At 41.5% G+C, this 22,585-nt stretch overlaps 1 protein-coding gene across 1 annotated transcript in view; it reads left to right on the top strand.

Annotated features, from left to right (window-relative positions):
• Positions 1-21,358, top strand: part of SHROOM3 (shroom family member 3) — a 516,408-nt gene extending 495,050 nt beyond the window's left edge. The window contains exons 9-11 of the mRNA XM_006885301.1: positions 2,451-2,601; positions 18,689-18,961; positions 20,990-21,358. Of these exons, the coding sequence (XP_006885363.1) occupies positions 2,451-2,601; positions 18,689-18,961; positions 20,990-21,358 (793 nt within the window). The remainder of the gene's footprint in view (positions 1-2,450; positions 2,602-18,688; positions 18,962-20,989) is intronic.
• The last annotated feature ends 1,227 nt before the right edge of the window (positions 21,359-22,585 follow it).

The following is a 22,585-nucleotide window of genomic DNA, read 5'->3' as shown; positions in this document are numbered from 1 at the left end:
GCAGGAGGGGAAGACCCTCTATGAGATGGATTGACTTGGTGACTGGGGTAATCGGGATGGGTGTGTCAGAGGCAGTGCAGTTGGCGCAGGATAGAGCAGGATTTAGGGCTGTTGTGCATAGGGTCGCTATGAGTCGCAAACGACTCGATGGCACATAACAACAACAACAACAACAACAACATCGTGTTCTTAGACACGATAAGATGTGTTGTGCTACAGCAAGTAGCAGTGACATAAAGTGCTTAAAATTCAGCAACATATACAAGATCATGCTTCATGGGCGTGGAATTTCATTCTCCACACATCATTTTTTAACTTCGCGTGCCATCTTTGACCATGAGGATATTTGAGTACAACTTCCAAACCTATTGATGGTTGTTTAGCCATATTATGGTTCGTAGAGGTTTGTTCAAGCATTTGTGTGTGTGTGTGTGTGTGTGTGTGTGTGTGTGTGTGTGTGTGTGTGTCTCAATAAAGTAATACTAAATTGTAGATCACAAGGTTAAAAATAGGACTTAACAATAATTCTTGAAACTCAAAAGATGTATGGAACTCTGGTGGCCTCCATCCCAAAGATACATGATTCTAATCCACCAGATACTCCGCTGGAGAAGGAGGGGCAATCTTCTCCTGTGCTAGCTGGATCAGATTTGACTGTACACAACAAGGGGGGCGGGGGAAGGGGGGAAGAAATTAAAGGCCTGTTAGGAATAAATTTTTAGAATTGGTACAAAGTCAAATAAAGTCCGTTTTAAAGAAATACTTCATTTGATAATATCTTTAAGCATTATGAATAACCTTATTTTCAAATAGCCTCATATAGAACACATACCATGTTTTAATGTAAATAGTACATATGTTAACAGGTTTGTGAATGTACTTTATTTTTGTTTAATATTTTTCCACCTCTAAGCTTCACAACCCCTTTGCATATTTAGAGTCCTTAAAGTACTCAAGAGCAGCGGTGTCTCTCTGGAGACTAAGGTGCGCCTGATACAGGCCATGGTTTTTGCAATCACTTGTTATGCATCAGAGAGTTGGACAGTGACTAGGGAGAGTAGAAGGAAAATTGACGCCTTTGAGCTGTGGTGCTGGAGAAGAGTATTGAATGTACCATGGACTGCCAAGAAAACAATCAGATTCATCCTAGAGAGGGTTAAACCAGGCTGCTCCTTGGAGGCAAGGATTCTGGGGCGTCGTCTGACATACTTTGGACATGTTGTAAGGAGAGACAGGTCTTTAGAGAGTGACATCATGCTGGGTAGAGTAGAGAGACAGCGCAGGAGGGGAAGACCCTCTATGAGGTGGATTGATTCAGTGACTGAGGTAATCGGGATGGGTCTGTCAGAGGCAATGAGATTGGCACAGGATAGAGCAGGGTTTAGGGCTGTTGTACATAGGGTTGCTATGAGTTGCAAACGACTCGACGGCACATAACAACAACAATACAGTAACAGACACAGTGACTACAGCAGTGGGCTCAAGTGAATCAGAGATGGTGACAATGGCACAGGATAGAACAGGATTCATTCAGATCTGTTGTTGATTGGCTCAGTGTGAGTCATACTTGACTCAACAGCATCTATCAATGGTAACAACAGGGTGTTTAATATGTGCATGGAAACAAAATCAGAATTAAGAAAGGAAGAGGCTACCTCTGTTTCTGAGAGTAAAGCAAATTATTAAAAAGAGACTGTAATTTGGCAGTAATCAAATATTGCCAGCCTGGCAGGCTGCCACTTCCTTTCCCCACACAGAGGCTGGTGGGTTTCAACCACCAACCTTCTGGTTATTAGCTGTGTGCTTTTACCATTGTGCCACCAGGGCACCTTATTCTGAAATCAGAAGGGATAGAGGGCTGAAGAGGTTTGGATTCAAATCTGGGTCAGTCACTTAGTCACACCAGCTGCTTTAGTTTTAATAGCTCTTTCATGCCATCTTTAGTGATTTTCCATCCTAAGTTGCCTAACTTCAAGGACCGTACTTATAATAAGCATGCAGATATGTCTTGGAGAGGGTGTAGCTGGAGTATTCTATGGAGGCAAAAATGATGAGGCTTTTCCTCACATACTTGGGCATGTTGCTAGGAGGGGCTATTCCTTGGGGCCATGATACTAGGAAGGGTGGAGGGTCTGCGAAGGAGAGGAAGACCCTTGACCAGGTGGATTGGCTAGGTGACTGCTCCAGTTGGGCTCTTGTATGTCAGGAAGTGTGAGGATGGCCCAGAATAGAACAGGGTTCAGATCTTTTGTTCAAAGGGTTGCTATGAATCATACTCCTTTCAGTGGCACCTAACAGCAACATTAATAATAACTTTTAATCCTTATATCTGGGGAAAATCTAATCCTTTTTGGGTTTTTGTACACATTTTGGATGAACAGACACCTGTGATATAATGAAGCTCCTACCTTCATTCACGTTCCTACGACTCTCTGTTCTTTATGGTCCAGGCGTGAAGAAAAGGAAATGGGGAGCGTGTTGGTCAACTGTCCTGCTTACTACAATGTGTCTGCCCCTAAGGCTGAACTTCTGAACAAAATCAAAGATATGTTAGAAGAGATGAATGAGGAAGATGAACAGACAGACGTCAATGAAAAGAAGGTAAGCTGAAAAGAGTACTTTTATTCCAGTGTTCCCAGAGAAGATAATGACACCTCACTTACTGGCATGGTTAGGTCCCCAAACCCAGGCCATTATGTAAAAAATGGACGTATGTGAGAATGGAGGAGGGCATCGTTGCTTGGGAGCACCGGTGACCTCGTCTGCCGGGACTGCATTGCTAACCAAAGTTAGGGCCCCTAGTGGTTTGAATCCACCAACAGCTAGCTCCACAGGAGCAAAACATACAGTCTTACCCCCACGCGATTTGTATCTTCCCCAAAACTCCCTCTAGGGTTGACTGTGAGTTGTTTTTGACTTGACAGTGAGTTGAGTGTGTTATTACATAACTGGTGAGCCTCTGAGAATCATGGCCCAGCCAGCATGACTCTTGCCTTACAACTCAGTGTTTGTTACTACTAGATTATATCATCCTTGTGCAAAATAATCAGATAGTAGGTTTTATACTGTTGCTGTAGATGTGCAGTGACAGACAGTGGTAACTGAGTTGTCAATACATTCCTGGGGCCTTTATGATTAGCGAAGTTACTGGCCTCTTAACACCAGGAGAGGAACGGGCCTGCTGTATCACCAAGCTAGCCAAAACCATTATTATACTTTGGCTTACATGGTACATTGAGTATTTTCCTCACAAAATGTGAAGTAGACAGGACAGCTAAACTACTACCATTTTCCTTTATAATGACAAGTATAGCTTGAAGACATTAAGTTATTTCCTAGAAGTTTCACAGTTGGTCCAAGAACCTAGGTCTCCCCAGCACTGAACCTCTGGCACTGTTCTCTGTAACTCATCAGCCAACACCATGGGTTTGTGATTCCAAGGACATGTTTCATCAGTCAAAAGGAAAATGAGAAAATCTAGAGACTTGGATTGGGGAAAGAGCAGTTATCAAAAGGCACTTATGAATAGCAAAGATGTTAGCCTGTAGATTTCTCTGAGTCTCTTTGTGTTACTCTATTAAATAGCTTGAAAGCACAGTATTGGAGCTTAGCTCTTTAGCTTTTTTTTTATTATTATTATTAAATTTTATTAGTTTTAATGAACATTTACAGAGATTTTGGGTTTTCATTCATTCATTGTTGCACTGTTTTCTCTACCCTCCTCCCCAATTCGTTCTTCTTCCCCGCCCCCGAATGTCTGTTTTAATTGTCCAGTTGCCATAGTGCTTGTCAAAGCCAGTTCTGATTAATCTCCTTTGTCAGTGTGTCCTTTGCCATTCCCTATCACTCCTCCCTGAGAGAGACTTCACCCTGATTCATAAGGAAAAGGGGATGGCCTATTCTCTTAGCTACTTCCTGCTGAAAAGGGACGCTGTGGGTTTCAGGGTGAAGATCTTCTCTCACTACTCTAAAGGGCCGCTCCTGCAGAAATAGAAAACATTAAACACTTGGAAATGACCATGACAGTACTGCTGTCTCTACAGCCCAGCTGTTTCTGCCCAGGCAGTTGTTTGTGCATTGCTGTTTTCTGTTCAGGGCTGCCTTCCACTGTGTTTACAGAGCTCCTCACATAGCTTAGGCGTGTGTGCCAGGCAAGGACTCTAACAGCTTTGCTGTTACTGAGCATGGAATAGAAGTAATTTAGCTGTTTTTAGGTGCTGTCAGGTGCGACTCATAGTCGTACTTAATGAACAACAGGTCTGAACCCTGTCCTATCCTATGTCGTCTTCCTCAGCTCTGACATACTTGAGCCCGTTGCTGCAATCACTGTTCAGTCCATCTGGTAGAAGGTCTTCCTCTCCTTTGCTCTGATCCTTTACCTTTCCAAGCATGTTGTCTCTTTCCAAGAAATAACCCCCTCCTAACAAAATGCCCCAAAATGTGAGATGCAGCTTCACCATCCTTGCCTCTAAGGGGCACTCTGATTGCACTTCTGCCAAGAAATATCTGTTCTTTTAGAAATCATGGGATATTTCTTCAGCACCACCACTTAAAGTCTTCAGTGATTCTTCTGTCATCCTCATTTCTTGTTTAGCTGTCAGATCCATAACAAGGGATTGAAAACTTTAATCTTTAAATTGACATTATTGCTCCCTAATGCTTTGTTCAACAGATCTTCCTCATGCAATGTCTCTTGATTTCTTGACTGTTGGTACTGAGGGTGTTGATTGTGGATTGAGGAAAGAAGAAGTCATTGACAGTTTGAATCTTTTCTCCATCAGTCATGTTGCCTATTAGCCCAGTGGTAAAGATTTTTGAGATGGTACTAACAACCAGCTAATGGATGTGCTCACCAAGTTGTGCCAAGAAATCTGGAGAACAACCACTTGGCCAACTGACTGGAAGAGATCTATATTTGTTCCCATTCCAAAGAAAGGTGACCTAACAGAGTGTGGAAACTACAGAACAATATCATTGATTTCCCATGCAAGCAAGGTTCTACTGAAGATTATCCAAAAATGACTGGAACAGCACATCAGCAGAGAACTGCCAGAAGTCCAGGCTGGGTTTAGAAGGGGTCGTGATACTAGGGATATTGTAGCTGATGTTAGGTGGATCTTAGCTGAAAGCAGGGAATACCAGAAGACTGTATATCTGTGTTTCTTTGATTATGAAAAGGCGTTTGACTGTGTGGATCATAACAAACTGTGGCTGACTCTGAGAAGAATGGGAATCCTAGAACATTTAATTGTACTAATACGAAACCTATACTTGGACAAAGAGGCAGTTGTCAGAAGAGAGCAGGGTAACACTGCATGGTTCAAAATTGGGAAGGGTGTACGCCAGGGATGTGTCCTATCTCCATACCTTTTCAACCTGTATGCAGAGCAGATTATCCGGGAGGCTGGGATCTATGAGGAGAATTGTGGCATCAGGATTGGTGGAAGATCTATTAACAATCTGCGTTATGCAGCCTTCAGTATGGACTTAGGCTCAATGTCAAGAAGACAAAGATTCTCACCACTGGCCCAACTGGTAGCATCAGGATTGATGGTGAAGAGATTGAGATTGTCTACATTTTCAGTTTGCTTGGCTCCATGGTCAACACTCTTGGCATCAGCAGCCAAAATATGTATTGCAATGGGAAAGTCTGCTGTTAGGGACCTCTCTAAAGTACCCAAGAGCAACGGTGTCTCTCTGGAGACTAAGGTGCTCCTGATACAGGCCATGGTCTTTGTAATCACTTGTTATGTATCAGAGAGTTGGACAATGACTAGGGAGGATAGAAGGAGAATTGATGCCTTTGAGCTGTGGTGCTGGAGAAGAGTATTGAATGTACCATGGACTGCCAAGAAAACAAACAGATTCATCCTAGAAAGGGTTAAACCAAGCTATTCCTCGAAGGCAAGGATTCTGGGGCTTCGTCTGACATACTTTGGGCATGTTGCAAGGAGGGACAGGTCCTTGGAGAGGGATTTCATGCTGGAGAGGGTGGAGGGACGGCACAAGAGGGGAAGACCCTCTATGAGATGGATTGATTCAGTGACTGGGGTAATCGGGATGGGTGTGTCAGAGGCAGTGCGATTGGCACAGGATAGAGCAGGGTTTAGGGCTGTTGTACATAGGGTCACTATGAGTCGCAAACAACTCGACGGCACATAACAACAACTAACAACAATTCCAGAGAAACTTTTGTGGTAAACTAACAACAATTCCAGAGAAACTTGTGTGGTCGTCTTTCATACTACAATGTTGTCTTTCTGTCTCTGTCTCTGTCTCTGTCTCTGTCTCTCTGTCTCTCTGTCTCTCTCTCTCTCTCTCTCTCTCTCCCCCTCTCCGTCTCCCTCTCCCTCTCCCTCTCCCACTCCCATTCCCTCTCCCTCTCCCTCTCTCGCTGTCAATTGTGATTTTAATGAAAGTTTACAGAAAACCTGGATTTCCGTTCAATCATTGTTTCAAATTTGCTCTTCTCTTTAACAAAACTCTTGTTCCACAATTTCCTCTCCCCACCCCAGTCCACTTTGCTATACACCTCATATTCTGGACTGTTGTCATGCAAATAATACCTAATCATATATTCCTTTTACACAGTTCTTTCCCTCATGTGTTTCAATGCGGTGTTCATTTCTTAGTTTCCTCACCAATATGATCCCTCTTGCTTATTTGTTGGAATGAAAGCACAGGATATAGTCCCTAGGAACAGAGTGTAACGCACTGGGAAGGTTTTTAGAGTTTTGGGGAGCACCTGTGTAAGTGCTCTTAAATTTCCTTTCCCTTCTATTGTTGTAGCTCTTGGTACTCCTAGGCCACGACTGACATCCTGATGCAGCTGTTACAGATACATACTCACTTCTGTCCCAGAGCTACCGCATTTAAACACCTGCTTGACAGCCTTCTCTGAGCAGTGCTGAGCTTTTGTGGAGGGGGTTCTATGTTTACAAAGAAGACCACTTTGCTGCATAGGCTTTCAATGGATGATTTTTTAGAAATAGATTCTCCCGGGGGGATGTCATATTTGGGAGGGAGGAGGGACAGTGTAGGAGAGGAAGACCCTTGATGAGATGGATTGATTCAGTTACTGGGGTAAATGGGGATAGATGTGTCAGAGAGAATAAGATTGGCACAGGATAGAGCAAGGTTTAGAGCTCTTGTAACATAGGATCTCTATGAGTCGCAGGGGACTCGGCAACACATAACAACAACAGATTCCCCAGTCTTTTTCTTCTCAAGTGACTGTGTAGACTTGAGCCTCCATCTGTTAACAGCCAAATACATTTAACTGTTTACATCACATAAGGATTCCATCCCAAAGAGCGAGCCTGACAGATACCATCACAGGTACCAAGTTGCCGTGCTGTGCTTAACAAAACTCGTTAGGTAGAGATTTCTGTTTGATTTTGTTTTTCTTTTTCGCATGTAGCTTTACAGTAGCAGTATGACAAATTTCAACTCTTTATTCCCCACTTTATTTTGTTTAACTGCTTTCCTGTTACTTCATTATCACCCTCTCACTGAGGATTATGTGATAAAAAAAATATTTTTAGCTTGAGCATATTAAAGTATAAAGTTCAATTAGTTCTCACTGGAAATGACATTAGTAACATTTATTGAACACTTATTATGTTCTAGATGTGTGAGCTATTTTTAACAAATGTTGTCTTATCTCCTTGATTTCACACAAAATTTCTCTGAGAATTTTAAGTCATTTGCCTGGGGTCACTTAGCAGGAGGTAAAGTTTGAATTTAAATTTAAAACTGTCAGACTTCAGGCCCTGCTTTAAAAAAAAAAAAAGTTAAAACAATCATGAAATCTCCTCTGGGAACTGACATAAAAGTTGGTGAAGAGTACTGAAAATCCCATGAACTGCCAAGAGAACAATATTTTGGAGAAGTGCAGCCGAATGTCCCTTAGAGATAAGCCTAGCAACGCTTCATCTCATGTACTTTACGCATGTTGTAGGAGGGACTATTCCTTACTAAAATAAAAGACTTAATGCTTGGAAAGAGTGGAGGGTCAGCCAAAGAAAGGAAGATCCTCAGTGAGATGGAATTGACAGCGATTGCAACAATGGGCCCGAATGTGTCAGAGACGATGAGGATGGCACAGGATTGGACAGGGTTCTGATCTGTTGTTCATTGGAACCCTTGAACAGTACCTAACATCAACAAGAAGATAGGACTAACTAGAGCTGGTTGTTGTTGTTATATGCTGCTGTCAAGTCGAAGTCGCTTGCAACTCATAGTGACTCTATGTACAACAGCTCTGAACCCTGCTCTATCCTGAGCCAACCTAACTGTCTCCAACATCCCCTCTCCCTATTACCTCAGTTACTGACTCAATTCATCTCATCGAGGGTCTTCCTCCCCTGCGATGTCCCTCCACCCTTCCAAGCATGACATCCCTCTCCAAGGATGTTCCCTTCTTGCAACATGCCCAAATTATGTCAGACAGAGCTTCAGAATCCTTGCCTCCAAGGAACAGCCAGGTTTCACCCTCTCTAGGACAAACCTGTTCTAGTAGTCCATGGTATACCCTCAATACTCTTCTCTAGTATCACTGTTCAAAGGCGTCAATGCTCCTTCTATCATCCTTAGTCATGTCCAGCTTTCTGATGCATAGCACATAATTACAAAGACCATGACCTTAGTTAGGCGCATGCTAGTCTCCAGACTGACATTTTTGCTCTTCAGTACTTTGGGGAGGTCCCTGACCGGAGACTTTCGCAGTGCAGTTCATCTTTTGATTTCCTAGAGTTTAGAATTAATATACCTAGTTTTTAACCACAACTAAATCCTGCCATTATGTTAGACAAGAACCTGCTGGAATAGATTACATAATCCAGCTATCCTAAATGCTTTGGCTTTAAGGACCTAGTGGGTTATTTAAAAATATTATTAGCAACCAACTGTTCTCAGATGCCCCCTTTTCTGTTTCTCTTCTTCGTTGAGTGCAGGATTGTCTCCATTTTCCTTCTTGTGAGACTGTCTTTACTTTGTCATTTGTGAAGATTGTGGCCCCTGGATATGTGGAGTTCTTTGACTGTCCTTTTCTCTCCGCATTTTAAAGATGCTATTTCACAGTCATCTTTTTTCCATAGTTTTCAGGAACACATAGAAAGTTATTTAAATATTCTCCTATGTATATGCAGTCTGATGTTTCCTGCAGCTGCTTTCAAGATTTTTCTTTAAATCTTTAATTTATAGCATTTTTATTATGATGTGATTTTCTTGGATTATATCTTGTTTAGTATTTTCTGAACTTGATTCTGTAAATTTCTATTTTCAGATTTGACAGAGGTTTTTTAACTATTATGTCTTCAATTTCTTTTTTCTTCTGCCGCTTTCTTTTTTTTTTTAGGTGCTAGTGGTAAGTTATACCTTGTTGAAATTGCCCCACAAGCCCCTAACGTTCTATTGTTGGGGGGATTTTTGAGGGTTTTTTCCCTTTCTCTTTTTCATTATTTCCATTCTCTTAGTGGATAATTTCTGTTGATCTGGCATTCAGATTCATTGACTTCTTTCACCACCATTCTGCCATTGATGTCAAATAACGTTTTCCCTTTATTTAATGTTGAATAGTGTTTTCCGTTTTATATATTAATTTTGCTTTTTTAAATTGTTTCTGTTGCTTGTTACAGAAATAGGTAAAGAACATCTGTTGTTGTTAAGTGCCATCAACTCATACCAACCCTATGAACAAAAGATCTGAACCCTGTCCCATAACTACCAACATTTCTTTAATGTTCATAGAGTTTCCAGAGGCATATTGTTTAGGAAGTGGATGCCAATCCTGCTTCCAAGCCTGTCTTAATCTGGGAGCTTCAACAATCAATGTCCACAATGGATAACCATTATCGCATTTGACACACCGCAGGCACGGTATTCAGCAACCCCAGATTACCTTAGTACAGTTAATTGGTGGACTGGTGCTGTAACACTTAGAAGAATGTTCACCCAAACACAATTAACACCAGGCCAGGGGCAGGCAGCAGGCTTGAGGACCCAACTGACTTTAAATACAAAGGCCCACCCACCAGGTCCTGCTTTTTGTTAGCTAGATCCAGCAAATCCAGACAGCTCACAGAAGATTGTGAACAAAATAAAAAAATAACCCAACAGCCCACACCCAACCCTCAACAAAAACAAGAGAGAACCCACCTTCTGGAATCCAACCTCTTCATTTCTAAAATGTTTACTATCATCTCATGAATCATGGTTGTAATAATTGCCTTAAAATGTTTAATAATCCCAGATCTGAGTTATCTTAAGGTTGACAGCTGTACATTTTCTTTTCCTTTAAGAATTGTTAATATTTTTATTGTTCTTTGAATGTTGGTTAATTTGGAACATTATATCCTAGGCATTTTGAATGTTACATTGTGAGACTTCTGGTCTTGGTAAAGTTCTCTCAAAAATAATGATTTGGTTGTGTTTTAGAGAACATCAACCTGGTTAGATTCAGATGGCAGGTTCTCAAGTCTTAGGTGGAGGTTCCATTGTTAGTTAATTCCATTTTTTAAAGCCTTTGCTGTGGTTCTTTCAGATCTGCCCTGTGTGTGTTCATCTTGAAGATGAGCCTAGCACTGACATCAGTACATATACAGAATTTAGGAATCTTGTTCTCCAACTCTTTTATCTCCCAATAGTTTGTCATGCTCTCTAGCTCTCAAGGGCCCCTTTTCCAGGACCTCGTATTAAAAAAACCCAGTTGTCAATTCTGACTTAATGGTGCACAACAGCACCACAACATTTAAATTTTCTAAAAATTTACTGAAGTTTTGAAATAACAATAACAAGTATCAATAAATAATAATTTTTAAAATAGCAAAATAATCATAACAGGAATACTTCAAGTTTTGGCTCCTCCCTGCAGTTTTAACTTTTCACAATCCTTAGGTAGTTGTCCAGAGTCTTTAGTTGTAATGAGCAGACAGAGCGAGTCTGTAATGTGTTCATGCCATTGTGGCCAACGCTACAAGTCCCCATAAGACGGTTCAGAGAAAGACAACAGCTTTGCATTTAGAAGACCTTGTGACAGCTGTGTGTGGAGTAAAATTGGAGAAAGGGAGACCATTTCAGAATATTTTAGTCACTTCGGAGAGTGCTGATGTAGTTCTAACAGCAGTGCAATAGGAGCAGTGAAAAATAGATGAGAAAAATAGGAATAAAACAGGCAGGGTTTGGTGACAGATTAGGTTTGGAGGATGGAAGAGTCAAGAGTGAGTCCAGAAAATCTGGCCCAGGTGAGTGTTATGACTGAAACTGTAAAAAGTAAAGAAAGAATTTCTCGGAGGGGAGAGTAAAGACATTATTTCTAGCATGTTGCCAAAGAGTCCCAAAAAGCAGGACCCAGAGACTGTAATAAATGGATTTGACATATATCTGGCCCTAACCTTACCAAGAGGAAATGATAAAAGAATTATTCTCAACATAGAATTTTTTAGGGAATATTTGAAATGGAAGTCAAGTCTCCACCATCCTTCTCTCCTGCTTGCTTCACACAGCATTGGGTAGCAATTTGCTCCAGTAGTCAGCGGCACAGAAACTGCCTCTGATATCTCTCTTGGGTGAAGTCAGCTTAATTAAAACAACAGAAAAAAAGACAGTAGCATACTGCTGCCAATCGTAAGAAAGCCTAATACATTGAAAAAGTTCTAATCTGGTCGTAGCTTTTTTTGTTTTTAATAACAGAAGCCTGAATTCCAGTTGGTTCTTAAACTCCAGCCATTGGCGAGTAGTCCGGGGGGGGGGGGTGTTTGATGTCACTGTCACTAGCAACACTGGCAGCACACGTCAGCAGAGCAGCTCTGGTGTCTTGTGTGGGGATCAGTTGAGTATCCCCCCAGGGGACATCTACCTCAGATGAGTGGTGTTTGTTCTTCAAATTGTTGCCTAATCTAGATAATAATGAAAACATGGTAATTCAAACATGTATGCTATTTTTCTGTTTTTTAGAGTGCTTGCACAAACTATGCTTGTTAGGTCTCATACCATTCCTATGAGCTGTTTTAATGTAGTGAGTAAAAGTCTGAACTCTGCAGCCAGAGACACCTGGCTCACCCACCCACTCTGCTACCTATTAGCTGTATGTATTTGAGAAAGTTGGCTAAGCTTTAGTTCCCTCCTTTTTGTCATTAGTAAAATGGAATGGAGATTATAGTACTACCCATCTCATAGGGTTGTTATATTTTATAATTGAACAGTAAAACACAGGACTGCCTAGTACAGAGAAAGAACTTATTATTATTATTATTAATTTCAAGCAGCTTTTAATATCTTGTTTGCGAATGGGGGGAAATGACATAAAAGATCACATGGCTTGTGTGGTGGTGGGTTTTATATCAAAGACTGGTCTACCGGTCCTCATCCAGGACTCCACCGTAAGGAGGGGGACGCAGCCAGCAGATGGTGAGGTGGGAGGGAAACGTGTTAAACTATATTTAGAAAAGAACCCTTAGAAATAGCACCTCTCCCTGAGTGAGTTCACAGTGTATGCCAGATGAGAAGTAAGGTGGATAAATGTCAGTGGTTTTATAAGTAGCTCTTAAGGGATTAATGTGTATTTAAGCAACAACAAAAAAGTCTTATCCAAAATAAGTCAATAGCTAAAGGACATATATGGTTTGACTTACATGAAACAAACAAATATCTAGAAACCAAACATTTTTAGTGGTTACTGTTTGTGGAAGGTGGGGAAAATGATGGGCAGCCTCTTCCTGTGTGATTTGCAGCCTCTGAAACCTGGCTGGAGTCAGCTATGAGTTAGTTCCCGCTTAGTGGTACATACAACAGTGGGTGGAATGATGGGAAAAGAGGTGGTTCTGGCTTCGAGAGCGATGAGTTGACGTTAATGATGGTAGAATAATTTGGAGAAGGATAGCAGTAAATGTTGCATACACATCATGGAAAATATAATCGGTGTCCTAGCAAGCACAGAAGTGTGGATAACACAAAAACGGGTTGTTTATTTGAGGAGCAGGGAGTCAAGAAGACCCCTGGTTGTTGACTTGGCCCTGTGTGGAGGCTGGGGCTGAGTGAAGGGACCAACAGGTCTGGAACGTAGGGAGATGTGTGGTCTCCTAAGTTTGTGCTGTTGCCCATTTGAACCTAGCCACAGATGGCTGGGGAGGAGTTGGCTGGAACCCAGCCAGGTGAAGCAAAGAAATCCAGGCTGTGAACTAGTGTTTCCTGCTGCAGCCTAATGGCTTGCTCTTGACTAGACCTTGGATCCACAGGATGTAGATGCTCAAAGCTTCCAAACTGAACAGTAGACCCTTCAGCAAAATGGACAGGCCTGTTCCCTCAGAGTATTGGTTTGATAGGGATGGGCAAATCAGAAACTGACTATCTAAAATGGGAATGTTAAGACAGGAGGCATGACGTAGGTGGCTTACGCACTTTCACGAATGTAGTTATTAATAAGATAATGATAAGGAGAAAAGAAACAATGTACATGCATGAACTAGAACATAGATGAATGATTGTATGCAAACCAATAAAAATATGTACTTTTTAAAAAAGATGAAACAAAATAAAAAATAAATGATCAGTGTTACTGAATTATACATGGAGAAATTGTCCTACTGGGGAGACTTCTGTTGTGTATAATTTTTAAGAAAATCTATTCTCACTCTCACGGTGAATTCTGTGTGCAGAGGTTGGTAATTTTAAAGAGGTCTACCTACCAAAGAAATAGCTACTCATTGCAGCCAACTGTTTCCTTTATTTCCTTCAGTTACTCAAAGCCCTTTAACATTTTTAAATTCAAATGCCATTCAGGTATGTGTGTAGCATTTGAGCCTGGAGCACTAGTGCTGACCACACAGTAGGACTTGCATTAATTAGCATATACAGCCAAGCTGTGATAGATCACATTACAGCCCAGCTAAAAGCTTCCAGGACTCTAAAGGCCACAAAATATATTTTGATGCCTCCCACAAGCTTCCTTTTATTGCCACTGGACATTTTAGTCTTACTCTGTTCTTCCTTATACCAGGAAACCTAGAGTAGGCTGCTATGAGGAGTCTAAGTAGACTCTGCTCCTTTGAAAATCAAAACAGGGTCTAGTAAGAAGATGTGACTAGAACTTCACCCAATTGCTGTCCAACTCTTATTCTTTAGCCCTCTCCCAGCCCGTTAAACCAGTTTATTTCACAGTTATCCTTACAGCCCTGCTGACCTGCTTCGGAACTTCCGAAGAAAGTTAATAAAGCCCCATTTCAAAGATTTAAGAAGACAAGCTCTCCCATCTGTCTACCACTCACCCTGCTTGTGAAGGCAAACACTTATCCTTACTAGAAATGAAAAATTTTCATACCCACCCCTTCAAATACCTTGGGAGAACCATAATGAGGACTTTGAAATGATAATATTTTTCCTTTCTTCCAGAAATTATTATCAACAGTATGTACTTGAAAAGAAAGTCATATTTATATGAATAATGAAAAACTTAAAAACTCATCTTTTTTTCTTCTTCTACTGCTTAATTTCTAAAAAGTATTTTCTGGAAATTATACTCCCCAAGATGCGAGATTTCATTTTAGAGATCTGAGAATTTAAAGTATTTGAGCAAGCATAAAACTTTTTCCTGAGGTTGGCAGTGGTAAATATGAAGTTATTAACTACCTCTTTGCATTTGATATATCTTAGTTTTCAGTAAGGAAGTTCTCGCAGCCTAGTGCTAAGAAGCTAGCAGCCCCAAAGGCACACATTTCCAATCCACCAGCTGCTCTGCGGGAGAAGGATGGGCATTCTCCTCCTGTGTGATATACTGTCTCTAAAAACCCACGGAAGGGTCAGCTGTGGGTTAGATTTGACTCCAGGGCACACAACAAGAAATTTTCTATAAGGGAGCTCTGTTGCCTAGTGATAAGAAGCTACACTGCAATCTTAAAGGCATGTGGTTTGAATCCACCAGGTGCTTGGCTGGAGACGGATGGGCAGTCTCCCCTTGTGCAATTTACTGCCTCAAAAAGCCCACTTGAGGGTCAGCTATGAGTCGATTCAGACTAGACAGTACACAGCAACAACAACAGTTTTCTGTAAGAAAATAGTATCCTGTATTACTTGTACTAGCAAGCCTAGAAAATATACCACATGGGAGTGAGAACTCCTGGGATGATTTCAGATAGATGTTGGTCTCTTAATTATCCATCTGAAAAACACAGATGATGGCATTTGACTTGTCTAAGTCTTGTCCAGCAGGCATGTTGGGAGATGTAGTAGCATGCAGTGTTTTTCTTAACTGCTTTCCATTCCAGTGTCTCTCCTAGCCTTTTAATATGAACTATCCCCATACCCTGCTGGCTGTAGCTACCAGCCAGAATTCCTTTCTGGGAAATAATGGTGTTTTATAAGAGAATATAGGAAAACTACACCTTACACCGTGTTCTTTTTTTTTCTTCTTCTTCATTGCTAAAATTGACTTTTTGCATTATCTTAACTAATTTTCCTAACAGGTTTGGAAGCAGGAGTGGCATCTGCTTCCAAAACAACATGCCTCTGGAAACTCTATGAACGTTGATAAATGCTGATGCTTCAGGCCTTTTGTTCGTAGGGTTGCTATGAGTTGTGCTGGACTCCAAGGCAGTCAACAACAACAATTATCTTAACATTAAGAAAATCAGTTCTTTTAATCCATGATGATGGAAGCAGCAGATGTGAATTTTTTAAGCCATTCTGTAGGCCCTGGGACCACGTGAATAAAATGCCACCATTAAAGCCAGAACTTTTCAAGGACATTTTTAATCTCACCAGTACTTAAGTACTCTGTGGTACAGCTCTGAGATGGGCAGATTGTGAGAATATTTCTCCATTATTATTGTCTTTTTAGTGGGCTTACTAGTGCTGTTGTTGAACAAACAATAAAAACCATCATTAGTACCTTTCAGAAATAGTTAGGCTTTTCCCTTTTATAATCCTTCCTTTAACCCTTTCAAGACCTGTGTAGTTTCTGCTTTGCTTTGTTGTTGTTGTTGTTGTTTTCTGACCCTCTACCAAGCGTGATCTCTGCCCAGTGACTGGCCCCTCTCTTCATAAAACATACCCAAAATATGTGAGACGAAGTCTTGCCAACCTCACTTTTAGGAAGCATTCTGGCTGTATTTATCCTTAGATTTATTTGTTCTTTTGGTGGTTCATAGTATGTTCAGTATTCTTCACTGATACCACAATTTCAAGGTTTCAATTCTTCTATAGTCTTTATTAATTATTCAACTTTCATATATGTGTGAGACAATTGAAAATACCATTCATGGCTTTGGTCAGCCACACCTTAGTCCTCAAAGTGACACCCTACTCTGTAGCACAGTGGGACATATGCATCTTGATTAGTCTGTAGTGCTGGAGTGGGTGAGAAGAGGGCCATTTCTTCAGACTCAACATACTTACAGAGCAACCCCCACCACCACCTTGCAATAGCAACATGCCCAGTGAGTTGCAGCTTCTCACTAGACCCCAGAGAAAGAACATTTAGGTGGTCACTATATGTACCCATGTCATGATGGGACTTCAGCCTAGAAGTTGTAAACTTGCTTTTGTCAGATTCTCAATTGAAGCCATATGTTGTTGTTTTGATTGCCTTCAAGTCAAGCATGACTCATAGCGACCTTATGAATAAAAGACCTACAGCCTTTCTATAACTATCGTCATTTGTCCAAATCCATAGAGTTTCCAGAAGCATGCTGCTTAGGAACTGGATGCCACTCCTGTTTCTAAGCCTGTCTTAAACTGGGAGCTCCACCAAACACTGTCCCCCGTGGGTAACCATTATGCTATTTGACACCCCAATGGCACAAGGTTCAGCATCACAGCAACCCCAGGTTACCTAAGTACAGCATATTGACAGAAGAACACTGTACCACTTAGAATGTTCCTCCAAAATATGGCAACTGATTTTTAAATACAAGAGCCTTCCCCAAGGTCTTGTTGACTCTAAATAAGAGGTTTAAATTAAGAAAACAACCACTATAGCATGATGTTGTTGTTGTTATGTGACATTGAGTCGCCTGCGACCTATAGTGACCCTATGTACAATAACTCTGAAGCCTGCCCTATCTTGAGCCAGTCTCACTAATTCCGACACACCAACCCCCATTGCTTCAGATATTGTATCAGTCCATCTCATCCAGAGTCTTCCTCCTGCACTGTCCATCCACCCTTCTGAGCATGATGTCCTTCTCCAAAGACCAGTCTCTCCGGGCCATGTGTCCAAAGTATGTGAGATGGAGTTTCAAAATCCTAGCCTCCAAGGCTCACCCTCTCCAGGACATACTGATTTGTTTTCTTGGCAGTCCGTGGTGTATTCAAGATGCTTCTCCAGCTCCACAATTCGAAGGCATCAATTGTTCTTCTGTCATCCTTCTTCATATAACTTAGCCTTAAATATAAATGTGGCTTGTGCTGGAACCGGTTTAAAGAAATAGGTAGAGAAAGAGGTTTTAACCAAAGAAGATTATGCCCTTTTCCCATCTGACTACCTTAAGCTAAGAGAAGAATAAAAGATTATTATTTACAAAAACTGTGAAGTTAGATTTTTCTTACAACAAGGAAATTAACACACACTGATTAGAAATAAAATCCACTAAAGTCTTTACTGTGTTTCTTCGGCTAAACATACTGGATAATCTTGTTTTATAGGTATAGAAGTTGTAAAATAAGTGGCAAATTGCACAGCTGCTAGGCAAAATGTTCCTAAAAGCTCTACTAATTTTAGATTTTGGGGTGCAGTGGAAGTGCAGGGAGCTGGGTTCCCAATAAAGACATGCATGACAGTATTAGTTATAACTATACAAACGCAGCCCCTCAAGTTGGATTGGCCTAAGATCATCTCAGCTACACCATTGGTGTTCATGTCATCTTAGGCCAGCACTTCACCTATTGTATGTGATTAAATGTTGTTGTTGTTGTTGTGGTGGTGGTGGTGTACAGGCAAATTGAACAGCTGTAAACCCTGCTCTATCCCATGCCAATGTTACTGTCTCTGACATACCTACCTCCATTACTCCAGTCACTGAATCATCGAAGACCTTCATCTCTTGTGCTGTCCCTCCACCTTTCCAAGCATGATGTCCCCTTCAAGGACTGGTCTTACCCTTTCCAGGATGAAACTATTTGTTCTCTCAGCAGTCCATGATATATTCAATAATACAAAATTGAAAAAACTAAATGACATAATTCATAAAGCATTTCCTACACAATGTCTGGCATGTAGTCATTACTCTGTAAATGCTAGCAACAAGTAATATCCAGCTCAGCTCAGTGGACAGATGTCTTCATTCTTCTATGAGGTTGGCTTCTCTCTTTGTAAAATAAGAATAACATTTGCCTTATCTGCCTACAGGTGCTGTAAGCAATAGCATGACATTATTCTGAGCGGCAAATAAGAACATGTCCTGAAAGGACTTAGAATACAATGATGGCTGGTTAACACCCATTGGGAAGACAAAGGTGTACACAGCATAGCACAATTGGAAAACATTACAAGGCATTTGTGTAATCACGGATCAGGTTGGGAGCCTTTCATATATTCACAGACAAGAATTGTACACTCGGGGACAGGAATGAACACTGTGACCTAATGTCGAGGGCAGGTTCTGTAGAGTACGGGCACTTGAGCTTGGCCTTGACGAGAGGGCAAGCTGTGGCTGAGAGCTGGCTAATGTTTGCTTTATGTCCACTGTCATTTCAGGCAGAGCTCATCGGAAGCCTCACCCAGAAGCTTGAGACCCTTCAGGAAGCCAAGAAGAGTGTGCTGCTGGACATCAAGCTCAATAACGCTTTGGGAGAAGAGGTGGAAGCTTTGATCCATGAGCTCTGCAAGCCTAATGAGTTTGACAAGTACAAGATGTTCATTGGGGACTTGGACAAAGTGGTGAACCTGCTGCTTTCCCTCTCGGGGCGCCTGGCCCGAGTCGAGAATGTCCTTAATGGCCTCGGTGAAGATGCCAGTAATGAAGAACGGGTAGGTGGCTTTCTGGTTCAGTTCAGCAAGTTTTTTCCCTCTGGGCCCTTCTGGACCTTAAAGTACCCTGAGACGTGATCCCTTCTCTTGAGAAGATTACAGCCTCTTTGGTGTGGGGAGAGAAGTCAGCAAGCATATAGACAACCAGGAACTGAGAGGGAGGCATCCTCTGTGCCAGGGAGTAATGCTGACACTTCAGACTCAGGGAGAGAGGGGAAAAAATTGGTTCCAGGTTTTCTTTCCTCCCCCTCTTTCTTCTCTTTTAATCTGGGAAGAGCAAAAATGCCTTGTGGGTATCATAAACAGAAGGGTTGAGGGGGATAGAACAATTGAGGGGAGAGAGGGGGTTCAGGAGCATGAGTTTAGGGTGGAGGGAACCAGCATACAAAGACCAATAGGTACTCTGAGCCCTGAAAAAACCTTGTAAACTGGAAGCTGGAGGAAAAGAATGTTCGTTTGTTGTTTGTAAACTAGAGTAGAGGTTCTAAACTTCAGCTGTCAGATTAATGAATGAATGGGCATCGTACTATGCCCACCATTACCCTGTCCTTTCTGGTCCCCCCAGATCTTTCTCATTCCCTTAATCCACTCCCTCCACCAACCAAATTGTTCAACCCTGTGATTTTATCCCTACCTGTCCGCACTCTTCTGCTCCCAACCCTCACCCCCTAGGATCCCCATATGTTTTTTACAATAAAATAAAGCTGTTAGAAAAAATAAAACAAAACAAAAACCCACAAAAAATCCAACAACACAACAAGGCTTGCTGGGCTCAGCCTCATTGACGGTGATCTAATAAGTAGAGTCGGGCCTATACCCACACAGTAATGCTGCTCTTTGGTCTAGGAACCACCATTTAAAGTAAGTACCCAAGATACCTAGATCATTGTCCTTTTAAGTCTCTTGTTAGCGGCTGTTGAATCTATTTTAACTCATCCTGACCCTATGTAACAAAGTACAGCTACCTCATAATAGTTTTCTAAGCTGTAATTTCCTTGTCAACAGATCTCCAGGTCCTTTTCTCAGAGGACAATGGGTGGATTCAAGACACCAGCCTTTTAAATCTAGAAACATACAGTCATTACCCTAGATAATTTCACTTAAGCCTTTTCAAATGGAAACTCTAAATGATGCTGTAAGTGGGAAACTCATATAAAACGCAGCATAGGAATAATGAACTGAATGGAAACAACCTGTCTATCCATCAAGGGATGAGTAGTTAAACAAGCAGTGTCTCCTGGAGAAAGGATGTCTTGATGCAAGGCCAAATATGTGTGAGTCTAGAACACATGCTCTGGGAAATAAGTCAGCTATAAATGGACAAGCTCTGTCTGATGTCACTTAGAAGAAATGTCAGATACATAGAAACTAAACTGTAGTAGTTCTGGAGTATGTTGAGGGGAGGTGGGATGGGGCATTTTCCTTAAGGACATTAAGATAAATGTTTATGGCAACGGAATAAAAGAATGCCAATAATGTCTTTACAGCACGAAGAATGTAGGTGTATTGAATTGCACATATGGAACTTACTGAATTGACAAATTTTGTGTGTATTTTTGCCACAGTAGGTTTTTTTTAACACAGTGCTGCACACTTTAAATTGACGCCCGTGCTTAGAAACACATTTGCTGTCATCTGCAGCAACGTGTTAAGGAGACTAATTGGGTTTGACGGGGGTGGGGATAGTGATAGTGAAGCTATTTTTCAAAGGACTCCTCACCTAGGATAAATTGTTAAACACTTAACTACTAGGTGAAAGGTTGGAGGTTCTAACTACTACCTAGAAAGCACCCCAAAAAATATGGGGGGCCTGTTTCCCAGATGTCACAGCTTTGAAAATCGATGGAGTTGTTCGACTCCGCACACACAGGGTGACCCAACAGCAATTAGAAACAACCATGCCTTAGAGTGACCAGTCACATAGAAAGGCAGGCATTGTGCAGCCCTACAAGACGTTTCTCTGCAAATGTTTTGGCTCTTTGCTTCCTTCCTTTGCCTTTCGCTGACCCGTTTGCTTTGCCCCATCAGAGTTCTCTCAATGAGAAGAGGAAGGTCCTGGCTGGGCAGCACGAGGACGCCCGGGAGCTCAAGGAGAACCTCGACCGGAGAGAGCGCCTGGTGCTGGACATCCTGGCCAACTACCTGTCAGAGGAGCAGCTCCAGGACTACAAGCATTTTGTGAAAATGAAGTCCACCCTCCTCATTGAGCAGCGGAAGCTGGATGACAAGATCAAACTGGGCCAGGAGCAGGTCAAGTGTCTGCTGGAGAGCCTTCCCTCGGATTTCATTCCAAAGGCGGGCGGCCCGGCGCTGCCCCAGGACCTTAGAAGTGACGCGGCTCCTGCTGGGACATGTATTTCAAGTAGTGATTTTCCAGCATTAACTTCTCCACTTTAACCTCTTGTAAAACACCCAACCAAAAGATCACCTTTTCTCTCAGCACTATTTAATCTAAAAAAAAAAATGTTTCTTTACAAACCACTCTTTAAACTATGGGGGTTATTGGGATTTTTCTGGAGACAAGAAAACTAATTCTGTCCAGAAAAAAAGCCTGTTTCTTCCTTCTCTCCCTTCCTTTGAGAACTCAGATGCTGCTGGGAACTTACCCCCCCTTTCTATTATTTCTTTGTAGTAGAAAGAAAATTAATGAAACTGTGAGAACTGGTTGAAGGGTGTTTGATTGATCATGTAGCTTTTCACAGGCTGGGGTCACCTAGATCGGAGAGTGTCCCTCAGGAATGTATCCACAGTGGCCTTCCGTTCTTGCGGGCAAAGTGTCCTGGTGGCAGGGTTCACGTGCTCTTTAACAAAAGAGCTACAACACAAAGCCTTAAAACACACACACACCCCCCACACACACCCCCCTGTGAGGAAGAACTGTAAAACCTTGAACATTGTTCTTATTTATATTTTTAAAAATGGAAAAAAATGATGATTTTGTTGTGTGCTAACAACCACTTATTTGATTTCATTTTGTGGTGGATGTAGACAGTTATGTTTGAACTTTGTATTTGTGAAAACCTTAATGAAAATGAAGAATTCCAAAGAGCTTCATCGAGTCTGAATATTTGTGTGGTGTTTTTTCTTGTACTTTAGCATCATCTGTTTCATTGTTTAATTTTAACATAAGCGAATAGGCAGCATCCTACACTTTTAGGTGATCACCCAAGCTTATAAGGGTCCCCAGTTTCTTACCATTTTACTCTTATACCACACAGAAATGTATAAACCAATCCCAGGAAGCAGCCCTGGAGTCTACCACATCTTTCTCCTCATGCTTCATGTCATTGTTTTTGTGGTAAAAGCTAAATTTAGTCACAAAAACAACTCTAAAATGCCTACGTCAGGAAGGCCAGATCAGAACTAAATTCACACTGTCTTCTGCAGGAAACAACCTGTTTTGTGAGGTGGATAATTCATCTTTGTGGTGATTCTTGAAGGAAAGTTTGTTTACCTAAAATGTAAGCCCAAGCAGCCACAAATGCTAGAAACTCCCTCAACATCTAAAAACTTTGCTTTTTCATTGTGACGCTTTGATATCAATATTTCAGCATCTGTCCCATAGCCAAAGTTGTAAAGCTGTTTGACCAGAAAAATGAATAGGTAGTGGTCAGTGGCCAGATA

This window comes from Elephantulus edwardii, unplaced genomic scaffold (assembly GCF_000299155.1).
Source record: "Elephantulus edwardii isolate Elephantulus edwardi_28Jun2011 unplaced genomic scaffold, EleEdw1.0 scaffold00042, whole genome shotgun sequence".
In the NCBI taxonomy this organism is placed as follows: Eukaryota; Metazoa; Chordata; class Mammalia; order Macroscelidea; family Macroscelididae; genus Elephantulus; species Elephantulus edwardii.
This window is presented reverse-complemented; position numbering and strand designations above follow the sequence as displayed.